The 13,741-nt window shown below is 42.8% G+C and overlaps 1 protein-coding gene across 1 annotated transcript in view; it reads left to right on the top strand.

Annotated features, from left to right (window-relative positions):
- Positions 1–3,028: 3,028 nt before the first annotated feature.
- LOC112229717 (teashirt homolog 1) overlaps positions 3,029–13,741 on the top strand; it is a 33,171-nt gene continuing 22,458 nt past the window's right edge. Inside the window, exon 1 of the mRNA XM_024395704.2 lies at positions 3,029–4,146. Coding sequence (XP_024251472.1) covers positions 4,107–4,146 — 40 coding nt within the window. The 5' untranslated portion in view covers positions 3,029–4,106. The remainder of the gene's footprint in view (positions 4,147–13,741) is intronic.

Below are 13,741 nucleotides of genomic sequence, written 5' to 3'. Positions count from 1 at the left end.
AATCCCTAGGGACTTACAGAGCAGCCACCATCTTGTTTTCCAGTTGAACCCTATGTGATAGGGCGTTTGTGTTGAGTCATCAGGGTCATTCAGCAACAATTATAGTTATGATGTAAGTTTATGGGGCCATAACACACTGACAACACCACTTGTGTGTGTGTGTGTGTGTGTATGTGTGTGTGTTTGCGTGTGTGTTTGCATGCATAGGTATGTGTTTGTATACCAGTGCATGTATTTGCAAGCATGCATCTGCAATGTGCATGTATGTATGTATGTGTGAGCTGCATGTGACTGCCTTCCTTTGGGCTGACAAGAAAGCAAACAGCACGATGTGTACTTTGGTGTGTACAAATATAGATAATATCACATAACATATAATGTGTATCTAGATACATTTTCCATAATAAACTAATCTGAAATAGCACCTTAATTAAAATATAGGCCTACAATATTGCAGAGCTTCACTTTCAGTCCATATGACCGTGGCATAAATATTATAACACATTTTCAATGCCATGCATATTATGAAAGTTAACAACACAGGAGAACAAGGAGGAACGAATGATTTGACATCTTACTTTGAATACAGCACAATGCATTGGGAAAATGTCATACACTCAGGGCTTTTTAGCTAACAAAAAAGTATGAACTCTAAATTAAACAAATTATTTATCAGGCATATTTTGTGCAAGTTCCTCGGGAATGTCAAATGACAATCACTTTGAGTTCAAGTTTAACTGCATTGTTATTGAGCATGAGGAGGAAAGCATTGTCTAGAAGTGTTTTCATTCACTATGAACCATTATGAACCCGTGGTAAATGTTCTTCTGAACAGATTTTTGCCTTGAAAAATACATTTTGCGTGGCGTTCTGTTATCGTCAGAGCATTCACGAGTGAATAACGGGCAACGAATTAAGCTCTACACAATAAATGTAATACACTATGCGACACACTTTTGGTTGAATAGTTTGTCATATTTCTAATAGTCTAACTTCTGAATTCTGTCAACTGGTCTATACGTAAATTACACACACACACACACACACACAAATGCAAGCAATAGCTTATAGAAAGAAAGAATACAAACAAGAAAGACAACATAAGACGCTGCTGTTATGCTAAACTGCACACTGGACGGGGCGTACAACTAAGGCAGGGTGAAAGGTTGCATGGTTCAACATCGGATCAAATGTATAGAATTCCATAAGGTAAACATCTATATTAAGTAAGACAAAACATATATTAATATATTAATTGTTTTTTACTGTTGACCAAAAAGTGTTAACTTAACACATCTCATGGGTATCCTATGTCAAATCACACTGTCAAAATAATAATAATAACAACAACAATAATAAAAATAACAATTGTGTAAAATAATGCAGCTTAAGAATATGAAATTACAATTAAAATGTTCCAATAGTAAAACTTAACACTTACAACTGTAAACGCAGCTTGAGAAGTCGTATAATCTTTAAAAACTCAGGAGGCCTATTCACTATGAAAAAGCTCCTATAACAACGTGCTCTGTCCATAATGTGCATAAAACCCTCGCCTGTCCTTGTCAGCTCTACATCCGGATGCACTCACTATCTGATTGAAGATTAGTGACGTAAGAAACATCAATCGCGACAGGCATGCCGAGGTGGATGGAGGGATGGGTAGATAGATGTTGGGGCGGTACTTGGAAATATTGCCACATTATTAGCCTCTTCCGACAACCACGTATGATCAGTTTGATAACACGTTGGCAATGTCTCAAGAATGTCGCACACTGAGAAGTAAGGATTTTATTTTAGTGGGTAAAACGATGACTGTAGTCTCTTGGTTAATCATGTGTTACTTTTTGACTTGAGAAAAATATCTAACATAAAAAAGGAGTGAAGTCGTGCGGCGTGAAACTTGAACAGATAGAGGCTAACATATGGTGCAAATTCCGAGAACTCACCCAGGGTCAGTTTTAAGCAAGGTTCGTCTGCCGGCCGCCCGCCCGGGCGTTGGAAAGTTAATCCGTCTCTCACAGACACATCCATGCGCCCGATAATTTGTATAGAGTTGGTGCATTTGCAAGAACCAGAGGCCGTGGTGGTGATGGAAGCTGGGCTGCGCTGGGAAATTCTCCCAAATATCCGCTGCATGGGGTGATGGGTAGAGAGGTGCGTATATACTGCTGTGCAACGTAACACAGCTTCAATGTCACCCAAGTTATAGGCTAGCCTATTTAGCGCCATCAAAAGTGCATTAGGTAACAGATGCACTCACACAGTAGCCAAAGAGCATCTCATAAAAAAAATAAAAGGAAAACTAACTGCACGGTCAATTGGGGTTCTCTTGATGTCGTAGGTATAGAATACTTTCAACAGCTTGGCTATCACTTATTGTACAAATAGCCACTCTTCCTCGATGCGGTCGGGCAGAATCAGTTGTATCAGCATGTTAATAACATAGTGAATGTTAGAAATTGATGAATAAGTAATGAATAGGGATGGAGTGCAGTGCACGGTTGCAGTCACAGTGGACTTGTGCACTCGGCGCCCCTCCCCTTCCCATGCGAAGCAGTCACTTCTTAGCAAGGTGTAGCGAATCAATCTGCAACTTTCAATGCCCATTTTTAAGGGTGTCACTGAAGAGGTAAAAATGCTAAACACCTTTACAGACGCTCTGCAATCTAATATGTGGCCTAAAAAGATCAAGAAAGAATGCATTTCTGAAGAGAAAAGAATAGCAGAACAGAATAGCCTACAGAATATCCTGTCACTGTTATTTTCTGTTTTTATTATCAGTTCTTTCTATTTTGCAGTCCATGCAAAACGAAGGCAGTAATAACCTAAGACATACGGCCTACGCTGTTGGCTTATTGTCTCGTATGCTAAAAACGAATTTGAAAACCAACCATCATAATGCATGGACGTGGAGACACTTTATTCAGCATAGCACTGCATTGGACAGGGGCTGTTTTATAATCCTGTTATAGAAAATAATGGAGAGAAAAAAACAGAACAATTAAAAAGATTGACACGGTGGGCTCTGACTGTCAGAGTGACGCTTCCAGAGGGGTGGAGTAACGGAGAGGCAGGAAAGGCAACTCGATGTGTCTGTCTATCAGTTGAGCCTGTCTGATCAGTCGCGCATCCCCCCAATGTGCGATACATATTTCTCACTGCGGAGACGAGACCCCCGCTTCGCCATCTGGAGTAAAACATAAGCAATAGGTCCACACTCGTATCCTTTCGTGGAGTAGCTGTTGGCGTTTCGCTTGTTTATGAAAAGTCTTTGGAGCAGTAATACATCAACTGTCCACATGAAAGCCGAAAGGACATCATTTTTGTGAGTATCGTCGGAATAGGCTATCCGAATCGAGCTCTGGGTGTTTCGGTCGCTTGAAGAGAGACAGAAAGTAGCTTTATTGGCGGCATAGCCGTTTGAGCTTTCTGCCGTGGCTATCATGACTGACTGACTGACACGGACTGATTGACATAACCCTCTAATGTCCATATCCCAGCTCTCTCTCCCATTTTGTGTCGACTTGCAGAGATTGAACAACCGAACAGCACCTGTGCAGAAACAGTTTGGAACGTTATCCATCGCCGTGGAAGTTTGTGATACATTGAAAGACTTCTTTGTTACTTTCTACGCGAAAATCGGTTATAAAGTGTCGTTCTAGGGGTGGAATCCTTTTTTTTGTCATGGAAGCACGGCGGGATTGAAGAGGCTTTGGCTGCTGTCCACGTTCTCCACGGTTATACTGAAACCTAAACGGAGGTCTTGCTATTTTTGATCATCATGCAATGAGTTATTACTCTTTCTACTCAAAACATCCATAGAGAAACATATTTTTGTTTAGAGATATGCTATTGGGTTCTTGACATTTGCCAAACAATTGCGGAAAGATTAATTCGGTTTTTATAAAAAATTATACTTTCACCGACGCGCAGACTTCCTTTGCCAGTCAAAGAACGGGAAGCGACATTTCTATTCCGATTCTATTGAAGAGAAGGACAAAACGACGAGATATTTGCTTTGATTTCGTTGCACTGGTTTCCTCTTGGGTCGTCTTTTATTTTGGTCTCTGCATGAAAAGTCAAGCGGAAAGTCTACCAGCAGCATGCCGAGGAGAAAGCAGCAAGCGCCAAGGCGGTCCGTAGGTAAGCACAACCCTGAAGTCGTTTCCTCAAGTTCCCCGTAAAATCCTCTCAAGTTCGCCGTTTCCCATCCTTATTTAAAATAACCCTAAATATACACACATTCATAACGGACCTTCTGTGTTATACATATTTAGCTTACAACCAAAAGGAGATAAATGTTACACCTTTTTTCAAATTGGCCAGAAAAAAAGTATTTACCAGCCTGTAGATCATGGAAATACTTTCCAGTTTTCTGTCACAGGTTCATATTCACATATATGTTGTCAAACCCCATCGGCCTATTGAACGTTCACACACAGAGATAATAGACCTAATGCAATTGGACGTGTGTTCGCTCATTTTATCTAGTGTTTCAGACTCTGTATTCCACTCGTGGATAGCCATCCTTGATTTGATGCCTGATTGATCGCCTGTCATGCGACTGCCTTTGATCTATTAATTCCTTATAATAATCAGTAAATCATTCACCATGGAAACACGCATGCGCTTGACAGCTTGAGCCACTCAAAGGACAACTTTGGCCCCTGTCGAGAAGCAGGAGAAAAGACTAATTGAAAGCAAAGTTCCCAAGCAGGGGTAAATACTTTGCGATTAATGACCAAGGGGGAGGGACAAGGGAAGGAGGCGGAGGGAGGCTGCTGGGGCGTGTCAAGATCAGAAAGTAACACCCCAATACTCTTTAAGAGTATGTTGACAATATTCCTGACTCTCTAGGCTACTCCACACGCTCTAGGCTACTCCAAACTCACTAGGCTGCTCTGTCCCGATTCACTAGGCTACTCTAAAAATGTTACTCGCCTAGATTATATTTGAGGTTATAGTAGCCAATGCAGAGTGCACACTTTTTGTTTTCAGCTTTGTTAGTGTGTTGAACATCTCATTCCAAAATCATGGGCAGTAATATGGAGTTGGTCCCCCCTTTGCTGCTGTAACAGCATCCTCTCTTCTGGGAAGGCTTTCCACTAGATGTTGGAACATTACTGGGACTTGCTTCCATTCAGCCACAAGAGCATTAGTGATTTCAAGCATTGATGTTGGGTGATTAGGCCTGTCTCGCAGTCGGCGTTCCAATTAATTCCAAAGGTGTTCAATGTGGTTGAGGTCTGGGCAGGCCAGTCAAGTTCTTCCACCCCGATCTTGACAAACCATTTCTGTATGGCCGCTCTTTGTGCTCGGGGACATTGTCATGCTGAATCAGGAAAGGGCGTTCCCTTAATTAAACTGTTGACACAAAGTTGGGAGCAGAGAATTGTCTAGAATGTAATTGTATGCTGTAGTGTTAAGATTTCCCTTTACTTGAACTAACGGGAGGGAAGGGGGGTGGGCTAGCTCGAACCATGAAAAACAGACCCAGACCATTATTCCTGCTCCACCAGACTTTACAGTTGGCACTATGCATTGGGGCAGGTAGCGTTCTCCTGGCATCCTCCAAATCCTGATTCGTCCGCCGGACTGCCAGATCGTGAAGTGTGATTCTTTACTGCAGAGAATGTGTTTCCACTGCTCCAGAATCCAATGGTGACGAGCTTTACGTCACTCCAGCCGACGATTGGCATTGCGCATGGTGATCTTAGGCTTGTGCGCGGCTGCTCGGCCATGGAAACCCACTTCATGAAGCTCCCAAAGAACCGTACTTGTGCTGATGTTGTATCCAGAGGCAGTTTGGAACTCGGTTGTGAGTGTTGCAACCGAGTACAGATGATTTTTACGCGCTTCAGCACTCGGCGGTCCTGTTCTGTGAGCTTGTGTGGCCTACCACTTCACAGCTGAGCCGTTGTTGCTCTTAGACGTTTCCACTTCACAATAACAGCACTTACAGTTGACCGGGGAAGCTCTAGCAGGCTAGATATTTGACTAACTGACTTGTTGGAAAGATGGCATCCTATGACGGTGCCACGTTGAACTGAGCTGTTCGGTAAGGCCATTCTACTGCCAATGTTTGTGTATAGAGAATGTATGGCTGTGTGCTCAATTTTATACACCTGTCAGCAATGGGTGTGGCTGAAATAGCCAAATCAACTAATTTGAAGGACTTGTCCACAAACTTTTGTTTATATAGTGTATATTTTTGGTGAGATGCACAATGATTTCTTTGACACTTAGGTATTTTTATGAAGTATCATGAAAGAAGACCAGAGTTGAGCTTGTCATTTTGGAGGTGTTTTTTTTCTTAGAACAGTGAATGATTGACAGGGATTTCCACCAGTCACCTAATGAGAAAACTGCCTTTGAAGTTCACGCATTACCGACTGCTGCTGAACAAAACAGTTCTAGAATATTAAACAGTATTTGGAAATGTGAAGTTAAGCAGGTTGGGAAGGAGAGACTTTGAACTCTGTGGGGTTGTGATTTCATCTTGACTGCAGAGATATAAACGTGAGGATATTCTGATATAAGTACGTAATATGGATAAACTAGTAAAAAAAATGGTAACCTATGAAAAGGGCGTCACACAAGGGTTTTTGTCACTACGCTTGTCAGCTAAAGTCAACTCCTAATATATACAATGGCTTGAGACTGTCGTGAATCGATGTACTAAATTGGCCCATGCAACTACCCAGAGCAAAAACATTATTTGGGACTGGTAAACTGCAATGCACTTCATTATAGTATAAACGTATCCAATGTGTACACGTAACAGGAGGGGAATATATTGCATGCTTTAGCCTAGTTTTACCATGCACTGAAATGTGCAAAAGGCTGCTGAATTATCTGACCCAGCAGCTTGTGCACTTAACCGACCATCGTCTCCCTGCTCGACTCCCATCCAGCTTTTGAATATTGATTTAATTGTCTGTTTAGTGAAAGGCACATGCATCACTGGCAGTAATGCTCAATCAAAAGTTGGCAGGCGTCGTCTTTCCATTATTTCCCGTGCGTGACATATGGTGGTCTCCATCAATACACTGTGACAAGAACTAGTTTGTGTGTTTGTGTGACAGAGACTCCTTCCTTACTGAAAAATGCACCCCCACGCACACACTCTTACACTCACACACACACATACAACTCAAAACACATATTTTAAGTGAAATTATAATCTTGACACAAACACACAACACAGTCAGGGAAAGACGAATGTGAAAACAACTAGCCTAATTTTACTGAAAGGCGATTGAATATCACTGTGTTAAAATGGAGGTCTCTGCTTTAGTGGTGATTTCTAGCCCCTCGGAGGGCGCTGTACCTTTTTGCTATAATGACCAGTTACTATACATTAAGCTCTCCTCCATTTGGAACAACATAGCTGCATCTGTTAGTTTTGGCAGTTCCGTTTGATGCGGCGCAATACGTGCAGTAGCAATTTTTGCTGCAGTCATTTGATCTCCGGGAGGGTGCTTCATTCTCATTTTGGGTGCGTTTTTATTTTGTAAGACACTCTAATTTGGAGTGACTTTCATGTCCAGGGTAGGCTTTCTGTACCTCATACATTTTCAAGCCAGAGATAAACAATCGGTAGCCTATGTAACGCAAGTGCCGTTTTATATAAGAGAGTACTACTTTTCTTTACAAATGTGTCCAGAGAAGCTTTGTTACACTACATGACCAAAAGTACAGTATATCACAAAAATGAGTACACCCTTCACATTTTTGTAAATATTTGAGTATATCTTTTCATGTGACAACCCTGAAGAAATGACACTTTGCTACAATGTAAAATAGTGAGTGTACAGCTTGTATAACAGTGTAAATTTGCTGTCCCCTCAAAATAACTCAACACACAGCCATTAATGTCTAAACCGCTGGCAACAAAAGTGAGCACACCCCTAAGTGAAAATGTCCAAATTGGGCCCAATTAGCCATTTCCCCTCCCCGGTGTCATGTGATTCGTTAGTGTTACAAGGTCTCAGGTGTGAATGGGGAGCAGGTGTGTTAAATTTGGTGTCATCGCTCTCACACTCCCTCATACTGACTGGTCCCTGGAAGTTCAACATGGCACCTCATGGCAAAGAACTCTCTGAGGATCTGATACAAAATCATTGTTGCTCTACATAAAGATGGCCTGGTGGGCTATAAGAAGATTGCCAAGACCCTGAAACTGAGCTGCAGCATGGTGGCCAAGACCATACAGCGGTTTAACTGGACAGGTTCCACTCAGAACAGGCCTCGTCATGGTCGACCAAAGAAGTTGAGTGCACGTGCTCAGCGTCATATCCAGAGGTTGTCTTTTGGAAATAGACGTATGCGTGCTGCCAGCATTGCTGCAGAGGTTGAAGGGGTGGGGGGTCAGCCTGTTAGTGCTCAGACCATACGCCGTACACTGCATCAAATTGGTCTGCATGGCTGTCGTCCCAGAAGGAAGCCTCTTCTAAAGATGATGCACAAGAAAGCCCGCAAACAGTTTGCTGAAGACAAGCAGACTAAGGACATGGATTACTGAAATCATGTCCTGTGGTCGGATGGGACCAAGATAAACTTATTTGGTTCAGATGGTGTCTCAAGCGTGTGTGGCGGCAACCAGGTGAGGAGTACAAAGACAAGTGTGTCTTGCCTACAGTCAAGCATGGTGGTGGGAGTGTCATGGTCTGGGGCTGCGTGAGTGCTGCCGGCACTGGGGAGCTACAGTTCATTGAGGGAACCATGAATGCCAACATGTACTGTGACATGCTGAAGCAGAGCATGATCCCCTCCCTTTGGAGACTGAGCCCCCACCGGGAAGGGAAATATTGACACTTTGGGCCCAATTTGGACATTTTGACTTAGGGGTGTACTCACTTTTGTTGCCAGCAGTTTAGACATTAATGGCTGTGTGTTGAGTTATTTTGAGGGGACAGCAAATTTACACTGTTATACAAGCTGTACACTCACTACTTTACATTGTAGCAAAGTGTCACCTCTTCAGTGTTGTCACATGTAAAGATATACTCAAATATTTACAAAAATGTGAGGGGTGTACTCACTTTTGTGATATACTGTATGTGCACACCTGCTCTTCCCACCCTTCCCACCCTTCACTGCTATAACAGCCTCCACTCCTTTGTGAGGGCTTTCCACTAGACGTTAGAACATTTCTGCGGGGACTGGCTTCCATTCAGCCAGAAAAGCATTAGTGAGGTCAGGCACTGATGTTGGGTGATTAGGCCTGGCTCGCACTCGTTGTTCCAATTAATCCCGAAGGTGTTCGATGAGGTTGAGGTCAGGGCTCTGTGCAGGCCAATCAAGTTTTTCCACACTGATCTCGACAAACCATTTCTGTATGGACCTCGCTTTGTGCATGTGGGCATTGTCATGCTGAAACAGGAAAGTGCCTTCTCCAAAGTGTTGCCACAAAGTTGGAAGCACAGAATCGTCTAGTATGCTGTAGCATTAAGATTTCCCTCTACTGGAACTAAGAAGGTGGGCCTAGCCCAAACCATGAAAAACGGCCCCATACCATTATTCCTCCTCCACCTTAGGCTTGTGTGTGTGCGGCTGCTCGGCCATGGAAACCCATTTCATGAAGTTCCTGGACGAACAGTAATTGTGCTGTCGTTGCTTCCAAAGGCAGTTTGAAACTCAGTAGTGAGTGTTGCAACCGAGGACAAACTATTTTTACATGAGACGCGCTTCAGCGCTCTGCGGTATTTGAGCTTGTGTGGCCTACCACTTTGTGGCTGAACCGTTGTTGCTCCTAGATGTTTCCACTTCACAATAACAGACAGCACTTATAGTTGACCGGGGCAGCTCTAGCAAGGCAGAATATTGACAAACTAACTTGTTGGAAAGGTGGCATCCTGTGAAGTTGCCATGTTGAATGTCACGGAGCTCTTCAGGAAGCCCGTTCTACTGTCAATGTTTGGTTATGGAGATTGCATGGCTGTGTGCCCGATTTTATATACCTGTCAGTAACGGGTGTGGCTGAAATAGCCAAATTCAGTCATTTGAAGGGGTGTCCACATGCTTTTGTGTGTGTATATATATATAGTGTATTTTCACACTAGAGCTTATGGGTGACCCAAACTGACCGTTTGCCACTGTCTGCAAATGCTACTTAAATATGTAATCAAAATATTGATATTTGTACTTTGATGCAACCTGTACTACAAGAGCGCAGAATGTCACATTTCACGTCATCACCAATGCCGAGATTCTCTCCAAGGGTGGTAAGCTATTGAGGCCTTGTCTTGTTGTAATAGTACCATTTGCCACTTGCAATACAGTACGTGTTGATAAGTGTTGATTTGCAATACAATTATCTTCTATACCTCTACACACAAAAAATGTTATTGTACGACCTACCCAGGATAAACTCCATAATATTCAGATACTTATTCATCACCTCAACGACAAACAAGAAACTGCGACCAATACAAACATGCCTTTTCCATAAAATCACGCCCTTTCCATAAAATCACGCCTTTTCCATAAAATCACACCTTTTCCAGTGATGATCTCCCCAGTCAAAAGGAGATGAGTCTCTTCATTATCAACCGAACGAGAGAGGGAGCGCGGGGGGAAAAAAGTTAAGCTTCCTCCCTTCGCTCGACGTCAAGCCAGCTAGCGGCATCATTAGCCCGACTCCATAATTATCTGGGATGCTGACGGATCTAGTGACAGGGCCCCGCCGATTAATGCTGACAAATTCAGCAAGTGTCAAGTTCCGCAGCTGCCTTGATGTAATCAAGTTGATATTAGCCCGGGTCCCCACACACAGACACATTCGGTCGCGCACACACACACCTCCAGTCGCAGTATTAACTCAATTATTTAGAAGTGGTGTGGGGGGGGGGCAGCAGACAAATGGACTACCTGGCTAATCAATTCGAAGTTGCCGAGGCAAAATAACACTGCTAGATAATGGCTGCGGTGAGCCTCAGACCTAAGCTGAGTTTCCATGAGTCTTGTAGAAGTGTCCTATAACAGGGATGGTTTAGGTGTCAGTGCATTGTATAGGTTGCATTGTATAGGTTGCATTGCATATTGTCTTGCATCACCTTGATACCTGTCTTCCGCCTGTACAGTTTGTTTATATAGTGGGGGGTTCCAGTACGAACGGATGTAAGCTATGTGTTGCTTACCTTTTGGTGTTTCTCTTCCTTTGTTTTCAGACGAAACATTTGGCAGCCCTGCAGGTTGTCAGACATTGCAGGTTATCAGACGTTGCTTCTCTTTATGATAAGCTGTGTGTGTGTTTGCATCTCTTAACCTAAAACTGTAGTATGTGTGTGAGTCTGTGTGCAGCTGCCGCTGTCTCATTACCCAAGCTATAGTGTTGGATATGCAAAGTTTCATTAACAGTTGATATTGACTCTTGTAGTCGATAGTCATGTTTGCCCCCTTATTCCTCAACGCAAATAGTTTCAATTTGCATCTGGGGTTGCAGCCAGGGGGCCTATAGGAAATCAAAGAGTTGTGTGCACACACACACACACACACACACACACACACACACACACACAAATACACATACTCCCCTTCCTCATCTACATGGAGGTTAAGTGACAAATGAAGATCGATGACTGCTCTTATGGAAAAGAAAGAGTGGTGAAAAAAATATGCCTGGATTAAAAGAGTGCCGAGAGAGTGACGATGTGAAGGCGTCTGCCTCAGAAGCGCCGCCGAGGTAAAACTATCTCTAGGTTTAACAAGCATTTACGCAACCGGGGAGAGCTGAGTTTCCACACACTCTGAGGGAGTTTTATTCTGCCTTTCTCGCATATACAGTACCAGTAAAATGTTTGAGCACACCTACTCATTCCAGGGTTTTTCTTTGTTTTGACTATTTTCTACATTGGAAAATAATAGTGAAGACGTCAAAACTATGAAATAGCACTAATGGAATCATGTAGTAACCAAAAAAAGTGTTAAACAAATACTTATTTTTTTAATTTTAGATTCTTCAAAGTAGCCACCCTTTGCCTCGATCACAGCTTTGCACACTCTTTTGCATTCTCTCAACCAGCTTCATGGGGTGGCAGGTAGCCTAGTAGTTAGAGCGTTGGGCCGGTAACTGAAAGATTGCTAGATCGAATCCCTGAGCTGACAAGGTACAAATCTGTTGCTCTAGCACTTAACCCACTGCTCATAGGCTGTCATTGTAAATAAGAATTTGTTCTTAACTGACCTGCCTAGTTAAATAAATAAAAACTATTCATGAGGTAGTCACCTGGAATGCATTGCAATTAACAGGTGTGCCTTGTTAATTTGTGGAATTTCTTTCTTTCTTAATACCTTTTGAGCCAATCAGTTGTTGTGACAAGGTAGGGGTGGCATAGAGAAGTCCTATTTGGTAAAAGACCAAGTCCATATTATGGAAATAACTGCTCAAATAAGTAAAGAGAAATTACAGTCCATCATTACTTTAAGACATGAAGGTCAGCCAATCTGGAAAATTAAGAACTTTGAAAGTTTCAGTCGCAAAAACCATCAAGCGCTATGAAGAAACTGGCTCTCATGAGGACCGCCACAGGAAAGGAAGACCAAGAGATACCTCTGCAGCAGAGGATAAGTTCATTAGACTTACCAGCCACAGAAATTGCAGCCCAAATAAATGCTTGACAGAGTTCATGTAACAGACACATCTCAACATCATCTGTTCAGGGGAGACTGCTTGAATCAGGCCTTCATGGTTGAATTTCTGCAGAGCAACACTACTAAAGGACACCTATAAGAAAAAGAGACTTGCGTGGGCCAAGAAACACAAGCAATGGATAATCTGTCCTTTGGTCGGATGAGTCCAAAATTGATATTTTTGGTTCCAACCGCTGTGTCTTTGTGAGACGCAGAGTAGGTGAATGGATCATCTCTGCATGTGTAGTTCCCACCGTGAAGCATGGAGGAGGTGTGATGGTGTGGGGGTGCTTTGCTGGTGACGCTGTCAAGGATTTATTTAGAATTCAAGGCGCACTTAACCAGCATGGCTACCACAGCATTCTGCAGCGATACGCCATCCCATCTGGTTTGTGCTTAGTCCCACTATCATTTGTTTTTCAACAGAACAATGACCCAATGCACCACCAGGCTGTGTAAGGACTATTTGAAGAAGGAGAGTGATGGAGTGCTGCATCAGATGACCTGGCCTCCACAATCGCCAAACCTCAAGCCAATTGATATGGTTTGGGTTGAGTTGGATTGCAGAGTGAAGAAAAAGAAGCAGACAAGTGCTCAGCATCTGTGGGAACTCCTTCAAGACTGTTGGAAAAGCATTCTAGGTGAAGCTGTTTGAGAGAATGGCAAGAGTGTGCAAAGCTGTCATCAAGGCAACGAGTGGCTACTTTGAAGAATCTAAACTAGAAAATGTATTTAGATTTGTTTACATATTTTTTGCTTACTACATTATTCCACACGTGTTATTTAATAATTGTGCTGTCTTCACTATTACTCTAAAATGTAGAAAATAGTAAAACAATTGAATGAGTAGGTTTGTCCAAACTTTTGACTGGTACTGTGTGATATACATCTGTCCACTCATTACTAACAGCATGAGACAGAGACGATAAAATGAAATGGAAGAAAGGAAGAGTCATGACCTGGAGAGGAGGGAGAGTGGAAGTCCGGAGTACACTCTGAGGTCAATTTGTACTCTGGAGAGTCCCTGTCTGAACGGCCTCCATCACACTGTGTGTGTGTTTGTGTGTGTGTGTGTGTGTTATTGTTTTTCCTCCTTTCCTATGTT

Source organism: Oncorhynchus tshawytscha, linkage group LG31 (genome assembly GCF_018296145.1).
Source record: "Oncorhynchus tshawytscha isolate Ot180627B linkage group LG31, Otsh_v2.0, whole genome shotgun sequence".
NCBI lineage: Eukaryota > Metazoa > Chordata > Actinopteri > Salmoniformes > Salmonidae > Oncorhynchus > Oncorhynchus tshawytscha.
Note: the sequence above shows the minus strand (reverse complement) of the source record. Positions and strands in the feature narration are given on the sequence as shown.